At 40.4% G+C, this 19,070-nt stretch overlaps 2 protein-coding genes across 6 annotated transcripts in view; one reads left to right on the top strand and one right to left on the bottom strand.

Annotated features, from left to right (window-relative positions):
* Window positions 1-8,705, bottom strand: part of LOC139478445 (ubiquitin carboxyl-terminal hydrolase 24-like) — a 213,002-nt gene extending 204,297 nt beyond the window's left edge. For all 3 annotated transcript variants that reach the window (XM_071260905.1, XM_071260906.1, XM_071260907.1), the window contains exons 1-4: window positions 8,309-8,705; window positions 4,743-4,926; window positions 1,279-1,346; window positions 692-835 (exon numbers count right to left, since the gene is read on the bottom strand). In XM_071260905.1, the coding sequence (XP_071117006.1) occupies window positions 692-835; window positions 1,279-1,346; window positions 4,743-4,926; window positions 8,309-8,575 (663 nt within the window). In that variant the 5' untranslated portion in view covers window positions 8,576-8,705. The remainder of the gene's footprint in view (window positions 1-691; window positions 836-1,278; window positions 1,347-4,742; window positions 4,927-8,308) is intronic.
* Window positions 8,706-11,142: 2,437 nt separating this feature from the next.
* Window positions 11,143-18,076, top strand: LOC139478447 (syntaxin-1A-like). 3 transcript variants are annotated; one of them, XR_011654306.1, is made up of 3 exons: window positions 11,143-11,519; window positions 14,827-15,869; window positions 18,003-18,076. XR_011654306.1 is itself a non-coding variant. In XM_071260910.1 (2 exons), the coding sequence occupies exons 1-2, from the start codon at window positions 11,244-11,246 to the stop codon at window positions 15,433-15,435; spliced, it is 885 nt and encodes a 294-aa protein (XP_071117011.1). In that variant the 5' UTR covers window positions 11,143-11,243; the 3' UTR covers window positions 15,436-16,172. The 3 variants fall into 3 exon arrangements, 1 of the variants encoding a protein (XP_071117011.1); XR_011654307.1 differs by lacking the exon at window positions 18,003-18,076 and adding an exon at window positions 16,103-16,140; XM_071260910.1 differs by lacking the exon at window positions 18,003-18,076 and having other exon boundaries at window positions 14,827-16,172.
* Window positions 18,077-19,070: the final 994 nt, after the last annotated feature.

Genomic DNA, 19,070 nt, shown 5'->3' with positions numbered 1-19,070 from the left:
CTTTCAGCACTATTACAGCAATATCACTGCGGGGGACACCAGAAATGGGCTTCACACATTGTACCCATGTCGGGAATCGAACCCGGGATTTCGGCATGACGAGCGAACGCTTTAACCACTAGGCTACCCGACCGCCCCTAGTTTCCATGAACTAGACTAGAAAGCATTTTGTTTTCCAAAACTATGTCTGGTGCCAATATTGAAAATTCTGATTTTGATCCATAATGACATTTGTATGCACTAAGGAGTATGCTTAAACTCAATTTGTCAAGTTTTTTTAGTGTTTTTTTTGTTTAACGCTGCACTCAGCAATATTCCAGCTATGTGATGGTGGTCAAGTCTAGACCAAACAATCCAGTGATTGCTATCAGGAGCATCGTTCTATGCAATTAGGATGCGATGGCATGCATTAAGACTGCATGGGTTGCTGAAGATCAACTTTAACCAGATCTTCACAGGGGAATTTCTCAAGTGTTCTTGGGGCATAACAAGTCAGGATGTGTTCTCATGTCTCACATCATAGTCACATGGCCTTCAGGTGAAGGGTGCTACACAGCAGCAACATTAGCACCACCTCTGGCCTATACAAATGAGTTATTCAGTCAAAAATGTACTTGATAAGGTTTTGTTTACTGCACGGAACATAATTAGGCTCAGGACCTTTCAGCCACGTCTTGTATTCAACACTCACCAAATTGAGCGCTTCCAGCAGCCCGACTGGCACAGGGTCATGTTGCAGCCGTGCCACCACCAGGTCAGTAAGCAATAGCAGCATGTCAAATATGCCCTCCTGGATCTCACTGCCCCACTTGTGTACTGCCGCAGATGTCAGCAGCTGCCAAGTGAACAAAAACACTGATGCATTCCCAAACTGAGACAATATACCTCATCACTGTTCACAACAGATACAGATGTCATGAACAAGTATACCATATCTAACGTTTAAACCACAAATTGTTTGCAGTATCCATAATTATTATCATTATTTGTTAATTGGGTATTTCGCACGACTGAAATACCTCTTTATGATGAACATGGAAGTATTTTCAGTCTGGCTCAATGACATGGGCTTCAGACATAAATCACTGAGAAAATACAAATATGATGAACAGAAGATTTCTCTCTTTTTGTCATATTAAAACATGTTTGTCTCACCTTGTGACATAATAAAGTTGCTATTTTCCTGAATGGCACATTTCTACAGTAAGTTAACTGGAAGTATCTACTGCAACAGGGCATACATGATGATAACAGAAAATAATTCAACAAGCTCATTACCTTCTGAAAGGCTTCTGGCATACACCTGTCCATGAATCGCTTACAGTGTTCATCACTTTCACAAAGTCCTGTAACAGCAAGAAAAACAACACTTAGTTACCATGCTTACTTGACCTTGCTTGGAATAATATTACTGACACAGAAGACAAGGAAAGAAAGGATTTGGCCTGAATTTTCTAAAAAAGAAAAAAGAAAAGAATTTTGACTTGTAAGGTAATGAAGTTAACATAATTATGATATAAGTCCTGAATCTGAAACCTATTCTATGCCGGTGTTCCTATCTACATCATCCACGATTGAAGTAAATGCATAGGATAAGATAAACATGATAAAGAAATATAATCTAAGGGACAAAGTGGACCATCAATATGTTGCACAGGTAACTGCAGGGCATTGCTCTGTGTCAACTCTGCAATACTGTAAACAAACTGTTGTCTTTAAATCATGATACTTAGCGGTATCTCTTATGGAAATGTCAGCGTCTGATCCTCAATTATTATGACAAGACATTCAAAGATAATAGGTACTAGCCAATAATCTAGCATTCTAGAATTTGAACATAATATGATTGTCACCGAAAGATACATAAGTGCCAGCTTCCTCAGTTTGGCAATTTCACAGATGTTTAGAGAGAAAATAATCGTCAGAAACAACCTTCCATAATGGCGAGTATGGAACAGTTGCTGTGAAGCACCATGGTGGAGGTGACTGCCCAGATTTCATGCAAGTTGCTCAATGAGGATCCAATCCCGTGGCCTCACAGGCCTGAAGAATGAAGGCGCAAAGCCATAGGGTGTTCATGTTACGGCTGACTTAAACCTGTGATGTCACTGAAAATGGTATAAAGAGGTGGCTCCATTGTCTCCAACGGTACATGGAGCATAGAATAAAGCAGCGCAGCGCCCTCAGTAACAGTAACAGTTCCTGTTCATCCTCGGCCCCCACTATCGAAAAAGGAGTGGGATTAGGAAGGATCTGTCAGGCTGTCCTTGGAGTGGATTCATGGCTATTAAGTCCAAGCACAGTCCAAGATGAACAGCTCCATGCGTTCCCCGCTCTAAGTGGACACGTCTAGAGCGTTTACTTCACTTACTCGTGCTGCTGTGGCTAGAGCCAAAAGGAAGACAGTCTTTTTGGTGAGGTTATAGAACCACGATAATTGGACAGGTTCAAAGGGTGCAGCTTTCAGTACGGTAAGGGTCACATTCAGATCCCATGCTTGGGGTCGAAACTTGGCCTTTTGGTAAAGCTTGCAGTTGTGGAATCTTCGTCATTTTCCGATCTTCCTGAAATGCCATGACAGTTGAAGACCACAAAGTAAGTCATTAGACAATGCTTGTGGCGCAAAAACAGTAGAAATTCATCCAAGAATTGAGGAGACGCAGAGGAAGGATACTAGTGTTTTTCCTTGAAAAATATCTCAAACGAGCGCCACTTGTCGTCATACAGACCCCTGGTAGACGGTCTACGGTAGATGGAGATTGAACAAAAGCAAGAGTTTTCCGCATGTTGACGATCCATCCTAATTGATGTAGGAGACGTTGTGTAAAGGCCCTGTGATGGAGGAGTGTGTCTGTGTCCTGGTGGTTCAGGAGGAGGTCTTCTGTGTATGCCTCGAATTGGACATTCTTTAGATGGAGGAAGATGGCTATCAGCTTGGTGATGCGTGTAAATAGCCACAGGGCCAAGGAAATTCCAAATGGGATTACTGCCCATTGATAAAGAAACGGAGGAATTTCCTGTTGCTGGTTTGGTCCGGTACATGTAAGTATGTGTCCTGGATGTCCAGGCTGATATGAGAGAGTCGTGAGCCTGTATCTTTGAACTGAGCAGCCTGAGTATGGTTATCCAGAAGTACGGTGGACATGCCTGGTTGGACTTGTTGAATGTGGCCAAATTGTGTATCATGCGGAATTGGTCTAAATCCTTCTTGGGGACAAGGAATATTGGCAAATAGGAGCCTATTTAGGCTGGGGAGTGGATAATCTCTATGGCCTCCTTGGCCAGCAGTGTGTCGATATTGGAGCACAGGAGCTGCTGTTGCGTAGGGGGGTGAGCTTCTACTATGGGTAACGACGTCGGGGTGGGTCGTCTCTTAGAGTGAGCTGAAACCCTTGCACAGAATGTTTATGATGTATGGGTCCCCCAAGATTTCCCCAGTATTGCCCTAGTCTCCCACCCACAGGGGTTTCGACAATGGGAATGACTGGGGGAGGGAGGTCCTAGTCGTTGGTGTCTGCCATATCAGTGCTTTGCCTTGCTGTCTCTGCTCCCACCATGGGAACTGTCACGTCAGGGCCTTGAAGGGCAGTCTCATCTCTGGCAAAGCTGGATACCCGAGCTTGGGTGTTAGTCACTTGACCATTAAAGAGGGAGGTGGATGACCAGGGTTGGCACAACAGATCCCTCTTGAATTCCGAGAGAGCCAGGTAGCCCAGTCAGCGAGTGGTGGTACTCTGTGCGCATAGGGTTCCTCATATAATCAATCTGGCGCTGTTGGTACGACAAAACAGTAGTAAGATGGTACAGGCGGTTAGGATTATCCTCTAAGAGGTCTTGCATGATGGCTCTGGAGGTGGAAGCCATGACAGAGATTGGTTTTAGGAGTGCCGAAGACTTACCTTAGCACTCGGTATGTACCATAAAGAAATAGAGCATGTCTTCTTATCATCATTACTGTGGCAGAAGGTACCCGATATACAGTGCAATCTAGCCATATTTGGCACAATAAGGGGTATTGCATTACTAGTTAAACAATTAAAGAAGTTAAGAGCATGGTCAAAACACAAAGTTAGTCACTTTCAACATGTGTAGAGTTCAACTACATACTATGTACCAAACTTCATTACATTTTGAATAAAAATGACCGAGCACGGCCACACATAGGTTTTTCAGTACACTATCATGTTCTACATACTGCAGATTGAAATCCAACCCCTTGCACTATTTCAGGTGACATGGTGGCAAGAAGCCTGTGAAGTTTCAGCTTCACTGGTTCAGTGGCTTCTGAAACGATGTTCACAGACGACATGGATGCCACCACCAACGGCAGACAAGCAGGCCGTCAAATATTCTTACTGGACTTTCGGGCTAAAAATAGAACCTACCAACTAAGTTTAATTACCTTTGGCCATATCATGTCAATTTACAAAGTATTAGTTTTCTCAGATATTTAATGTACATTGGTTTGTCATTTCTTTACTTTCTTCATCATGATCATGTTGAGATGATATTATTAAAAAATAAACAAGTGCACATTATGGTCATCATAACTAATAATCGAATAAGTCCACTAGTTTAGTTTTTTAAATCTAACCAGAGCATTTGTAAAGGTAGTTTTCCATGCATCATTTGTTTTATTGCACTGGGTACGTTTTTTATTGCACTAGGGCTGGTAGAAATACTGAAGTGGTGGGAGGGGTTCCAACTTCCCTAGCACTCATCTGAGAGTCCCTGTGGTGTACCTGCTTCAGCCAGCTTGGATGCTGCGACGAGGCATTTGCCTAAAGATTCCTCCTTTTTATAAGGGATGTTCCACATTTCTGTGAATACTCTGCCCTCTAACTCATACAGGTTGGTGACTGGAAACTCCAGACTGTTGCTGTCCTCCATTGATGTGGATGCTGGATAGCTTGCCTCTCCAGTCTCCTTCAAACAAAAACAAAGTTTCACAATATAAGCATTGCATATCACAACGTGACAAAGTGTGCTAAAGATAACTTCTTTATATACATACACAATGTTTCAGGGCATGTCCAACTCCTTAATGACTAAAAAATACCCTCAACATATCACAATGGTGCACACATGGACATATTTTAACAAGCATGTTTCACTAATCATTATCGCTTAGAGTGAAAGTTAGCAATATGTGCAATTCAGCTGTTACCTGTGTACACTGACACTCTATAGACCATGATAGACAGTGATACAAACAAAGCTTATTACTTTTGTATATCAGGTCAACAGAATACTTGTGTAACCGCAAAGCTGGAACTGTTTGCACATGAAAGTAAAGCCCCAAAGCACCATGAGCACTGTTGATCACAATGTACATTCAAAGTGAACTGAACATCAGATGTGTTACACATGTTGTATGTAGTGAAATCTTCATGAAGGACAATGCTCCATGATTCCAAGTCCATTTTCAGTCTACATCTAGACTTTGCTACTAGCGACAAGTAGTGTTGGAAATCGACCTCGAAATTTGTGTTTGTTAATCAACATCAGTTTATTAACAGCTAATGTTGACAAGGTCTCGGAACTCAATTTTCATGTTTTCTGGATGCACTTCTGTGTCAGCTTCAGTTACCTTAACACTCGGTAAGTACAATAAATAAATACAGCATGCCTTCTTATCATCATTAATGTGGAGGAAGATACCCGGTATACTGCAATCTAGCGATATTTGGCACAATACAGATGATTTTGAAGTCTAGTCAAATGCTGCAATAAGATTAGACGTCTATCCTGGATAAGTAATTGGTTTCCTTGGGCATGTTGGGTGAAAACCTCGCAGGTGGAGAGGCCATCTCTTTTCATACAAGAATGCATGAAACTAATAATACTGGTAAGCCACAGAACTCACTGCTTCAAATAAACGTCCTATCATAACAGCACCAGTACTTCCGAAATGAGTTATCTCCCTTACATCAATACTTTTGTGCAATGTAAAGTTTCAGTATCAATGCAATTGTAAATATTGTTTGTTTGTTGCACTCACCCATATTCCAGCTATATGACGGTGGTTTGTAAATAATCGAGTCTGGACCAGACAATCCTGGGATTGACATCATGAGCATTGATCCACGCAATTGGGATCGATGACATGCATCAACCAAGTCAGCGCGCCTGACCACCCCATCCCTTTTGTCAACTCTTACTACAAGCCTAGTCGCCTTTTACAGCAAGCATGGATTGCTGAAGACCTATTCCACACTGGATCTTCACCTGTTCATGGGTCTGTAAACATTGTAAAGCTGCTTAAGCAGGTAACCAAGATGAGAGAATACTTAAATATCTGTGACATCGTCAACAATGACCAAAGTTGGGTGCAGATTAAACTAAATTTATTTATTACTTACACAAAGTTTCAGCCTTATCAGTATGATATTGTTATATGTGCTGATGTATGTTTGAATATGGAGTTTAGGCTTTTATCTGTTGATCAGTATATTAGGTGCAAATAGACTTGACTTGAGGTAAGGGGCTTTCACTTGAGTGAATTGCTTGATATGCAATTGAATGTACAGCTTATGATCTGACTGACTGATCCAAGCGAGAAGCTTTTGTGTTTCCTTGATAGTAGGTAGCTTATCGGCAAAGCATTTTAAAACACTTGTGATTGTTGTAGAAGGGCAGTGGAGTTTGTAATTTGGTGTTGAAACAGCCCTATTTGTTGCCTCCTGCACATGTATCTATGATGTTACTCTGTGTGTGACATTGTACCCATGTCAGGGCCGATAAAACCGAGATCATGTTGATGGCTTTCAACGATGTACCACTGTGCAACAACGATGTCTGATGCAGACTTGGAGAATCACACCCCTGGTGGCTATGGCTTTGTGTTTTAATAATGCCATATTGCTTTGCCGACATTATTGCTAAGATGCCCTTTGTTATTATAATGTAAGCCAGTATTGTGAGTGAGTGAGTGAGTTTGGTTTAACGCCGCTTTTAACAGTATTCAAGTTATATCGCGGCGTGTCAGCTTAATGTGGGAGGAAAGCCCGAAGTGATGCAGGTCTCAGACGTTTACCACTTCGGTGAAACCCACGAGACAAACCTAGAAACATAATAGGGGCGAACCGGGATTACATGTATACTTACAATGTCATTGTCACTGAATGAAGGAAGGAGGAATAAAAAAAAATAACAAAATGAAAACTTCTTTTTTAATTATTTCATTACAACCTACAAAACTGACTTAATTTATTGCACACAAATAATGTAATATAAGTTGAAAACATCAACCATAGATTGAAATAGTTAAATTAACTTCTGAGGATGATCAAAGTGTACTCAAACTATCAGAAACACCTGTACATGTGATATAGACATATGTTTCACGTAAATCCTTTTTTCATATCATTTCTATATATTAACACTACCAAAGTATGCCCTTCCATTTTCTGAATCATGTCAATAAATATCCTTGTTTGTCAACATTGGCAAACCATCCTACTTTCATGTTTGACTTGTTGGATTAAGTTCACGGTTGATTTTTTTGCCAGGAAAGAGACAAAGCAGTTACACTTCCAAACATGCAAGAAGCAAGCTGGTGTCACTTAAAGAAACCATATGATGGGGGCTTAGTTGGCGTAAATTATACATGTCTTGTTTGATAGGCATTACTTAGAAGTTGGCGGATGACAAGATAGACACAATTTTATGGATAACAACTTCTTTAATACTGTAAAAAGCGATGTTTCGGTATAGATCCTTATACCGTTGTCAAGCAAGACTGAATGAGGGACATAGTGCAGAATATATATAGCAAGTGGAGGATTAACAGTAGAGGATTAACAATAACAACAAAGGCATACATGAGTGGGATAACATTGGTAGGTGTGACAACAAAGGATGATGCTATGACAAATGAATGTAAGCACATGAGCATATAGAAATCAGGTTGCCTAATTTACACCATGGTACATAATTATTAGAACAGATGCATAACTTCCTGTTACAGTTATTTTAGGCATCCAGTTATTCTATTCAAACATGTTTGCCACGCAATTCTAAGCACGCAATTCAACACAGTAATGCAATGAGTTGGATTACATTTGAGGTACGAAAGTCCTGCAACCGCTTGTGATTAACGTGGAAATAGCAAGGGTTCGGGACAGCATCGTGTCCATACAGATACTTACAACACATTCTCAACATTCGAAATTTCAACTGTTATATCGTTATGCTCTGAACATATCTGCACCTACTTTGGCGTCAGGTAAATGAGACCTGTTCAGTTTCATCTGTCAAGAGTTGGGCGTGATACACCGCCGCTTGATCCAATGATTGAAGAACTCACCTGGGATTCCACTACCTCGTCGTAGGCGGGTGGTAGATGGGGTCCATACACCTGGGTGTGTGTGCTTCGTCGGTGCACATCTTTCATTTCAACGTCATCTAGTGTGTCGTACGACGACGATGGGTGATCATTTGCGAGGATGGCAACTGCCTCGTTCAGGTCGTTTTTGGCCATACGGAGTGCCCTCCTAACTTCGGATTCGCACGGAAACCCCATGTCCCGAAGCATTTGAACGTTGTCCTCACTAATATCCATTGTTTGTCTCATATAATAGTTCTAAGGATATAACCTGTTCATATTCTATCCGATGAAATATTCCGTCTGAAATATACAAGGTATTAAACACAGAAATCCTCACAGTTTGTGTCCCAATGACCGAGTTTCAACTTCTCCATGTTGCAACCATATCTACCGAAATAGCAGTGAGAGCAACAAAGGGAGATAACTCCAATAGTTGGGGTTTTTTTTTTTCAGAAATATTGATGCTGTCTGTCAACGACCTGGTGTTGTCAGTGTTAATTATTCATTTTGAAATCTTAATTATAAGGCATCACCAACGACTACTGACTTTTCGCCCGATTACCGGTTTGCAAGTTTCATTGACAAATATAATTTTGCTTGGCCCAAAGTCGGGGCTAAAAAGTAATTCACCACGGACAGACATTCCGTACGAACTCGAATACGAAATGTTCAGCTTTAGGGCATGTGACAACTTACTAACCCACAATCATGAGAATCTTAAATTCGCAAATTAAATACATATATTTGTAATTGTGTAGGATAAATATGTTATTTAGTTGACTTAATGATACAAATGTTTACTATAGTTAACGCGAACTTTGATAGCTTTACTTTGAATGAATATATTTCTGTAACTATTATCAGTGAAAAATTGATATTAAATATTGTATATTTTTACCATGAATTGAAAAAATTAATAAAAGGAACACAAATATATGTAGTTTTCTTGGATGTATGTTTTCGTGATGAACTTGGGTCGGGTTTGGGCCTATTCGGCTGTGGATCGTTTGAGTGAAACAATCCATAGGGGGTTTTCGACATTGAACTCTTTGTGTCAATAGCAAATAGTGCTGCTATGAAACTTTTAAAAAATAAGTAAATAAAAGATTATGCAATTCCAAATCAATGTCACCGCTACACACGTTTCGTGCAGTGGGTGGTTTGGACGCAAAGGCTATAATGTGCACATGTATATACTGCACATCGTCAAATATTTAACAATATTGACATTTTAACCACTCTTTGAAAAATTATCTGACAATATTCAGGTATGTTCTGCGACGTGTCCATATGCTGTTAACACACGTAGGCATATCACTTAATTCATGATCTACAGATCTCGCCTGTAGATCGACAAAACGCAGTGTTTCATTTCATTCTTTGGTATCGTATCGTTAGTAACGGAGTATTATGGCGGTTCGTGAGTAGCCGAGGTGCGTTAAGTTTGAGTGTTTAGTATTCCGGTAATGCCATGCACACAGCGTCATGGTCAGCATAGTCCGGGAGGAAAGGACCAAAGTCACATTGTTTGTAGAAGTTGAACACTTGGGTACCTCATAATCAATGCGAATCAGGAAGGGACGCTGCTGTATGAAGAGTTAATTTCCCTGATATCTCTATCCCATTTGGCGTCTATTTAATATCAATAGGTACACTGATATCCATGAAACTATATTCATTAAGTTTCACTGGGGATTATTATTTTGGCTTAGTGCTGACTGGGTCATATGTTGTTGTTTATTTGCGAAGCGATCGTCAGTATTGGTGACGTCAAATTATATAAATTCATTGTTACAATAAGTGTATATATCGTTGCTCATGACGTTATAAATTATATTGGTCGCTAAAACCACGTTTGTCTACGTGTTCTTGGAAACAACGGGTGTGGATAATATATAAGTGTGATGCAAGGCTCGGGTTTCACCCAAATAAGTCTATCTGGGGAAGTTAATGCCTACTTCCCCGCAGCGCAAATAGTATGACGCAAGGGTGGTATAACATCAACAATTGCAGAGCGCAGGCGATCCTTCTTGCACGTGTGATTCGTATGGTTATATATAAATATGGGATGAGTGAGTGAGTGAGTGAGTATGGTTTTACGCCGCATAGGCAATATTCCAGCAATATCACGGTGGGGGACACCAGAAATTATAAACATGGGCAATAAAGACAAACTATTAATCATATTGGTTAAACAATGGTTATTTATACACACGCATATATATCCCAGGCTCCCAAAGTTGTCACCTTAAAAAATAAAAAAAATTATAATCTAACGTTGCCTCAACATTGGTTCAACCACATTGCGACATAAAGTATAAATATATAGCGCCTCTTATAATTATCGTGCTATGATTCATGCGCGGATGAGAATGTACATATGTGATTGTTCAGTAAGATAGCAACATCTAATGATTAAATATGTACGCATTTATACACCACAGATATTTGCAATCACACATGTATACAGTGTCATCATAGAAAACAAGAAAAACATCAACACACGCCCTTAAAAGCTTGTTGATTCCTTGAGCCATATGCTGTAATTAGATCGACTGTCAACGCACTGAGTCAGACGCGGAGGTGGCCTGAGTTCTATTTTTAGAAACCGACGAGTCTATTATGTATATCAGCAAGAAAAGTAATAAACAGCTATAATAATGCTTGTAACGGGTGTAAACTATTTATTATACAACAGCTTCACGTCAATTCAAGTAACGCTATTATATGTCATCTGTCTAGTTGTTTCTATTATGCAAAACGAGACAAGTTATTGCTCACTTATCCAACTATACCCCCCCCGTTGAGTGGAATCTCCCAGATGGGACTTCCCTGATCAACACGTACAGCGGCATACAATCTCAAGCGGAGACCGTACGATACAGAGTGTTATTTCATAGGAGAGTATTGTGATATGGCGGCGGTAAAGGACCGATTGGCAGAGCTACAAGCAGGTCAGAAGGGAGCTAAGACCGTTGATAAGGATAAAATGAAGACAAAAAAGAAATCTAAGGTGGCGGACGACATGGAAGGGCTTCAAGAACAAGTTCGGAACATCGAGGGAAATCTGACAACAATTAATAGAAATGTGAAGGAAATGGAAGATCTTCAGAAACGCATACTCAGCTCCCCATTCTGTGACAAGGCGGACGTGTACAAATATGACCAGATTGTTAACCATGTTCAACAGGTGGGCTACCTATACACATAATGTACCTGTAGTAATTAATGCAATCATGGCGGCTGTTTCCGGTATTGATCTGTTAGGAAGCTATATTGTTGTGGGATCTAGTCAATTTGCATTGTGTAACATGTTTGGATGTGTGATTGACAATACTGCTCGTTACCACCTGATAATTATACTACCTGATAATTATACTACCTGTACGTTTTGTTTTCAAACAACTTCGTCTTTGATCATATGAAAATCAGACCGCAATTTCTACTCCTTTCATACTTAAAGTGCCCCGAAAAGGTGTGTCGTGTTTCAAATGATAGTTGAAAGAAACTAGGTTTTGAGCAATGCTATATGAAACCTTTGAACAGTTGAGTGATGTTAACTGAAGGTTCTCGCACAGTCCAGGCACATTATGAACGTGCATGGTGTAGGTTGACATCAGGCTCGAAGAACATGACAAAGTGTGAAACCCCAAATTAAGCATCTCATACCCAAATTACACAGACAGTGGGTTCACATATGGCACTTGCATGTAGACTGGAGATTGTTTGTTTGTTGTTTAACGCCGCACTCACCAATATTCCAGCTATATGACGGTGGTTTGTAAATAATCGAGTCTGGACCAGACAATCCAGTGATTGATATCATGAACATCGATCCACGCAATTGGGATACGATGACATGCATCAACCAAGTCAACGAGCATGACCACCCGATCCGACAAGTCTCCTTTTACGGCAAGCATGGGTTTCTGAAGACCTATTCTACCCCGAAGTTTGACGGGTCCAGATGGATATGAGGTGCGTGGTTCATGGTCACTGGCTCACCAGTAATATGCTGTACATAGTTGTTACATTAAGTGTACCCTCGTTTAGTCAATCTAGTTTAACAGTTCTGGGACTATTTTGGACATGTCTTTTACTAACATGGATGTTCAAATTCATGTACAAAATACTGTCATGATAACAAAGGAAGAATTTGCCGTGGGGTGATCCAACTGTACAAAGCATCCTTAGGGTTGTTATTCTTTTGAAGGCTTTGTTTGTTTGACTCTTGTTTAACGCCACACTCCGACATTCCAGTTATATGATGGCAGTCTGTAAATAATCGAATCTGGACCAGACAATCCATTGGTTGGCATCATGATCATCGATATAAACAATTGGGATACGATGATATGCATCAACCAAATCAGTGAGCCTGATCACCAAGGATCCCGTTAGTCCCCTCTTAGATTTTGAAAGCCATTTATAAACTAGTCAGATCTGCCGCCTTAGTGTTAATGGGGATCTTTTTTATATCTGATTTTTAATGCTGATATGTGATTTGGATATATTTGATTGGAGACTAACTTGTACCCATAGTAAATTCCAGGTTACGCTATTTATCAAGTCTTTAAGTCAATCATATTAACAGGAGATAACTTTTAAGTAATAACATTCATGATAGTGTGGCGTGTGTTATTATTGACTTTGGGTGAACATGGATTAGATCATGTTTAAAGTTTAACAGATCTGTTTCTTTCCGTCTCATTAATGTTTAGTGCATATCGATCGCCACATCATCGATTATCCAGTGTCTTATATCACCTTTCTTATATGAAAAATATCTCGGATTCTCGCCACCATAGCTTCTTTTTAAGTCTGATTCTAATGTCAGGGCGCGAAAAAATGCCATCCCATCACGTTACACCCGCCTGCGAGAGACACCTCCTGTCGGAATTTTGTGATAAGAGATATGCAGGTCCTCCTATCTATTTGAATAAAAGGCGTTGTGAATAGAAGCACTATCGAATTTGACAGCGGTCGTTAGCGGAATACCATGCTGTCGTGAGAGGCGACTTACGGGATCCGGTGGTCAGACTCGCTGACTTTGTTGGTGCACCGTACAATTGTTTGGATCGGTGCTCATGATATCAATCACTGGATTTGCTTGTCCAGACTTGATTATTTACTGACCGCCGTCATGTAGCCGGAATATTGGCGAGTGTGGCGTTAAACAAGAAACAAACAAACAAACAAAACGTGCTCAACCGCTATGGGAAACTCGGTCATATGCAGCGGAATATCCGTCAAAAGCCAATGGTAGTTAACTGGCAACACTGAACACTTTCGGCGATAAAGAAATAAGCGGCAAGCGACGTATTTTCTTTTGGTTAGTCTGATTGAAGTCTTGACTTATAAGCGTAGCATCCATGGCATTGAGCAACTAGTATTCATCTGCATCAGAATTTGTTATCTGAAGTAGAAGACGTGTTTTCACTTGCTTGATAACAGTGTTAGAACCTACACCGAATCGTCGCTCTTAATTGTAATAAAGAAGTTGTTCATCCATAAATCTTATGCCTAATGCCAAATGCCTATCAAAGAAGTTCTTGTAACAGTTATCGCAAATAAATGGGCAGTATAGTCAGGAAGGGTCTCTGAACTCGCTGAGGTTGTCTGACATCTCTCCCATCCGCCCAGATCCCAGCAATCTTGGCAACTGTGTGGTAGCCAAAACACACACACATCAGGATCTGTTTATGGTATTTGTTAATGAAATACATATAAATTAATATTATTGTTTAAGTGCCAATCAGCCACAGACGAATTCCTTACTGGTTACATTGAGTGACAGAATTTTTTATTAGCCCTGTAATATCAATAATTAGTATAAGTAATACCAATAAGTATTGATGTAGTTGGGCGAAATGCGGAATTTAACGGATATGACCGAGTGTATTCGGTTGCCGAGGCTGTCGGTTCTAATAGTGGCTGTGTGGTGTTTCCAATGAGAACCCCTGTTACGACCATATATAGTTACTGGATTTCGCATTTGAAACTATTCCTTTCCACTTGGTAACCATACACATGATATTGCTTACTTTAATTCCGATAAATACTTCTTTTCATTTGAAAAGATATGAGGGCCTGATATGGAGATGGTGATGCCACTTCCGAAAGGAAGCTGTGATGGTGAATTAAGACTAACACTTAATCTCTGAAAATAAATAATTTTGATAGAAGCAAAGACTTCATTTAAATTGAAAAGGAACCCCAGTAAGGCGGGAGATTCAGACCCGCACCTGAGGAAAATCTAAACTTGCTTCATTTTGGGCTTTTGCATTACAGATAGGGCTGGGCGGAAGGGAAAATGATATGTATATGTTATGACAGAATGGATTGAACATATCGAGGATGCGATCGCCAAACCTTGATATTTGGTTCTCGCGGAACAGGTACAGTCTGCATGTTGCCCGTTTTCTTTAATTGTTCTCTAAATGCTTTACTTTGTTGCAATGATGGAAAATATAACACTGTCTCTGTGTGCCCTCTAGGTATCTAGTGAGGCTAGGCAAAAACTTCGAGTCCTTGAGCAGGAGACGGGATCCGACGGGTCTACTGCTCTACAGAGGGTGGGAACTCACCAGCTGAACCGACTGACGAATACGCTCGCGGCTTACACCAATGCGTTTTTCAAAATTCAGGCAGATTATATGGACAAGATGAAGAAGAGGATGCGTTCACAACTTGAGGTGACTAAAGGAACTAACAACATAAGCGACGACGAAGTGAACGAAATTCTTCAGAAAGATAATTATAATGCATTCACGCAAAACTTCATCTCGGACACGCAGGACGCAGCGTCTCAGCTTCGCCAAATAGAGGACAGACAAAAAGATATTCTCGCATTGGAGAAGAATGTGTTTGATGTGAACCAGCTGTTTAAAGACATGAGTGTGCTTATTCACGACCAGGGTGAGAAGCTGGACAACATAGAATCGAACATGACACAGACCGCGACACATGTGGAAGAAGGGAATACCAAACTGAGACAAGCCAAGAGACACCGGAAGAGGTCACGGAGATGTATGCTGATTGTGGCAGGGATAGTAATTGTTATTATTGTCGTCGTCATCATTGCTGTAGCAGCTACATTTGCATAACTCAGTGTAACGCATTGCTAGGCTTGTGACACGGAGAAAACATGCAAGGTGTCAAGTGTATAAGGTAATGGGTAAGGCTTAACTCGCGCACATATGAGACAGGAACCGATGGCAAGCATATGATCACAAGAGACGCATAGGCGTCTTATGCCCCACCATGACGTATTTTATGAACATTTATTACCCTGTTAATTCATGATCTATTTCTTTAATTATATTGACCGTTCCATAACAGTTACCACAGTTTGTTAACGTGAAATTGGTGGTCAATCGCAAGGCGATGGCGATCGCTTTGAGTAACCATTACTATGTAACCTTCACATGGCCTTGCCAAACTGTATTAGAACACAATCTTCTACATAAATAGAAATATACTTGGACAGCATTCTCCTTTTGCAGATTAACTGTTCTGAAGTACACCATATGGACCCAAGGTACATATTCATAACTTTCCTTCTTTAACTATTGAGGATATCATTCATGTCAGTTGACATTCGATCCTAGCCTGTAGTTTTCTTCTGACCTTGTATAACTTTCAGAGTGATAGATAACCTACAAAGATGTAACCGTGAATGTCAGTTCGCGCCAAGATTGAGACGTAATATACAAGATGAGCTCGAGACTTCTCATCAGTCATGGTTCCTTTTGTTGTGTTTTGCTATTTCAGTTGACACACCTTATCTGTATTTGGATCATTCCAGTAACTACACCATGCTAGCGACAAGAGAAAGCGCTATTTCCAGTTGTAGTGATTGATATGTAGATTTGTAAATAAAAATTAACTTTTGAGATGTTGAGACGATCGTTTATTCTTTCGAAGCCCGTCTGCTTTTGCTGCAACGAACGTTTCTCTACAGCTTCACCAAGAAAACCATCTTCCCGAGGCAAGGGCTTTAGCTTACTATAAAAGTCTTGTTTAAACTGGACTTTTATAGTCCGTTAACGCCCTTGCATCGAGAAGATGCATGAAAAACTGGATCTGAAACTGTCATTGGCAGATGTAACAAAGGTTGTTACTGCCTTTTTCATCTCTGACATTACGCCATCGTCGAAGAACATTCAGTTACGCGTGGAGCAACATAGAATACCTTTATCTTAAACTGGGAAGTCCACATCGTTACACATTTAGGGATATTCACCATGTGTGTCTGTACCATGCATACCATGCACGCGTAGACGTGTAGAAATTATCGTCCCGGCAGGCTATGAAACTTTGCAGGACAAATGTAATTATCAGTGCCAGAAGACATAACAAGGATTTACCATTTCAAAGTGCATTTTTATTTCTAATTGTTTTAAGTTTCTCTTCTTTTTGTTCTTTTTGGAGGGGTGGGGATGCCTTTTGACAATATTCATGTAGGTGGTCAAGTGATTCAAATTGTCAGTGATCCATTCACATACATTTCATTCCTATTTTGCCTTTTCTGCCCAATGGAATCTGTTTCGGCAGGTAATCGAGACGTGTTATTCTCTGGCGTTGACGTGTTATGTTTATATGTACAAGAGAGTATTGACGTCATGTCCGAAGACGGTAAAATATGGTACTTGTTGTTATCCTGCCTGGCACTTGGCATTAAGTGGCTAAATCAAGAAGTGGTTGGTTCGGAGTCAGTATACTGTGTTTAATGGGGTTTTCATGTTAAACTGTGGCATGGTATCTCAGTGGGCTAGCAGTGTAAAATCGGCATTAGTCCGGACTAGTACAAGCAGCCACACACACGTTCATACTCGTCGCAAAATAAGTGCAATATTCTTGAACGCGACGTTAAACCTCATTTCACATCACCTCACCTCACCCCACCTCACAAGAAAATATTGCACAGTGGTTTGTTTTAATAAATACAATTATTTTTACAACTTATGGTCCCTGATGTAGAATGTGCACCCCACTGCTAGTTGTGTAGCGAGGCGAGTAAGTTGAGAACCCGCGGGGATTCCGTGTTAGTGTTGGTCTCTAGCAACCTATGCTGGTCATAAGAGGGGACTAAATGGAACGGGTGGTCAGGCTGAGCGTAACATCACTCACAGGATTGTCTAGTCCGGCTTCGATTACCTTATTTTTCTTTTACTATACCATCACCCTCTATAAATGGGATAGAGTATTTTGGAAACAAAGATACCCAATCAAAAACTAGGTATTTCAGGTGAACGAACGGGTGATAACAAACTTGGTTTTCATGTCATTTTCATGTCATACATGCAGGTTAAATGAGTAAAATTAGTCCCACAGGTATGTAATATTTATTATTTCATACACATGACCTAAAATATATACTTGACGGTATACCATAACGGTAACTATCAATTCTGTGTAATATTAAGATCTAGTTACTCGTAAAATTGGGCAAAATATACGCGGAAATTCGACGTCATCATCTTAAATGTGTGTAATTTAAATCTGCCGTTCAGCAATTCATATATACTTACACGCGAACAGCCACGACCTGGAAACGTAAAGAGCCGGAATCTCCACTCTCTGTGATTATTAAATGTTCTGAAAACTGCGAAGTGCCTTTGACTTGTAAAATCCACGGTGACAGTACAGACTTGTTCACTTCGCTTTTCAGGGCTATGCTGCTGAATACCCTTCACTGACCGACGATGTTCCTTGTCCTGGTGCTTGATAAGTATATATACTGGAACACTTTGAAAACACATAGTGGATTTTGACTCTTGATCAGTAACAAATATCTGGAAGCGTATGTCCAGGTGAATAAGGATTACAATGTTGAATGCCCTTGAGCCTCACTACCACATACCAATTTCTTTGTTTTCTGACATTTCATAGTTGAATTATTTCCCACATTCCACTATTCGTTTTCATAGTGTGTCAGTATACAAGAAAACACTGCAGTGTTGACACAGCTGTTGTCTGGACAACAAAAGGCTATCATTTGTTGTTATATGACGGCGTTCTGTAAATAACCAGATAATCCAGTGATTGACACTATTCCACATCGTTCCACCTGATTGACATCATGAGCATCGAACCACGTAACTGACCTTCTTTCAATACGTCCCTATATACGTTTCATGTGCAATAGCCTTATTGAGGTGTAACTCTTTGCTCTCTATGACACATGTTGGAATGTCAGAACAGCGTCGCGTCCCCCCGCCGACCCCTTGGATGTGCCCGAACCCTTTGATCCCGGGCTCACCCTGCATCCCCACCTTTTTGGAACATATGTTTTACACATTGTTAGTTGTTCAGTTTTATTTTTAATGACACCCCTAAACTCATATAATATGTTAGATAGTTTGTCATTAATAATATAAAAGCCAGACGAACCGTGACCCGAAGTTTACTGTGCTTCCACGGATTTTAAGAATTCGGTAGGTAAGGGAGGTAACCGCATATGAGGCAAAACAATAGTCAAACATAAAAAAAGTGGCAATACGACCCTTCTATCAAGTACTTGTACACTTATGGATAACACACTCCTGCACTCTTGTATCTAGTACTTGTACTCGAGTAGCTCACACGTGTACTCTTGTATCTAGTATTTGTACACTTATGGATAACACACTCCTGTACTCTTGTATCTAGTACTTGTACACTTATGGATAACACACTCCTGTACTCTTGTATCTAGTACTTGTACTCGAGTAGCTCACACGTGTACTCTTGTATCTAG

The sequence above is a fragment of the Haliotis cracherodii genome, unplaced genomic scaffold (genome assembly GCF_022045235.1).
Source record: "Haliotis cracherodii isolate W230 unplaced genomic scaffold, xgHalCrac1.p SCAF_4, whole genome shotgun sequence".
In the NCBI taxonomy this organism is placed as follows: domain Eukaryota; kingdom Metazoa; phylum Mollusca; class Gastropoda; order Lepetellida; family Haliotidae; genus Haliotis; species Haliotis cracherodii.
Note: the sequence above shows the minus strand (reverse complement) of the source record. Positions and strands in the feature narration are given on the sequence as shown.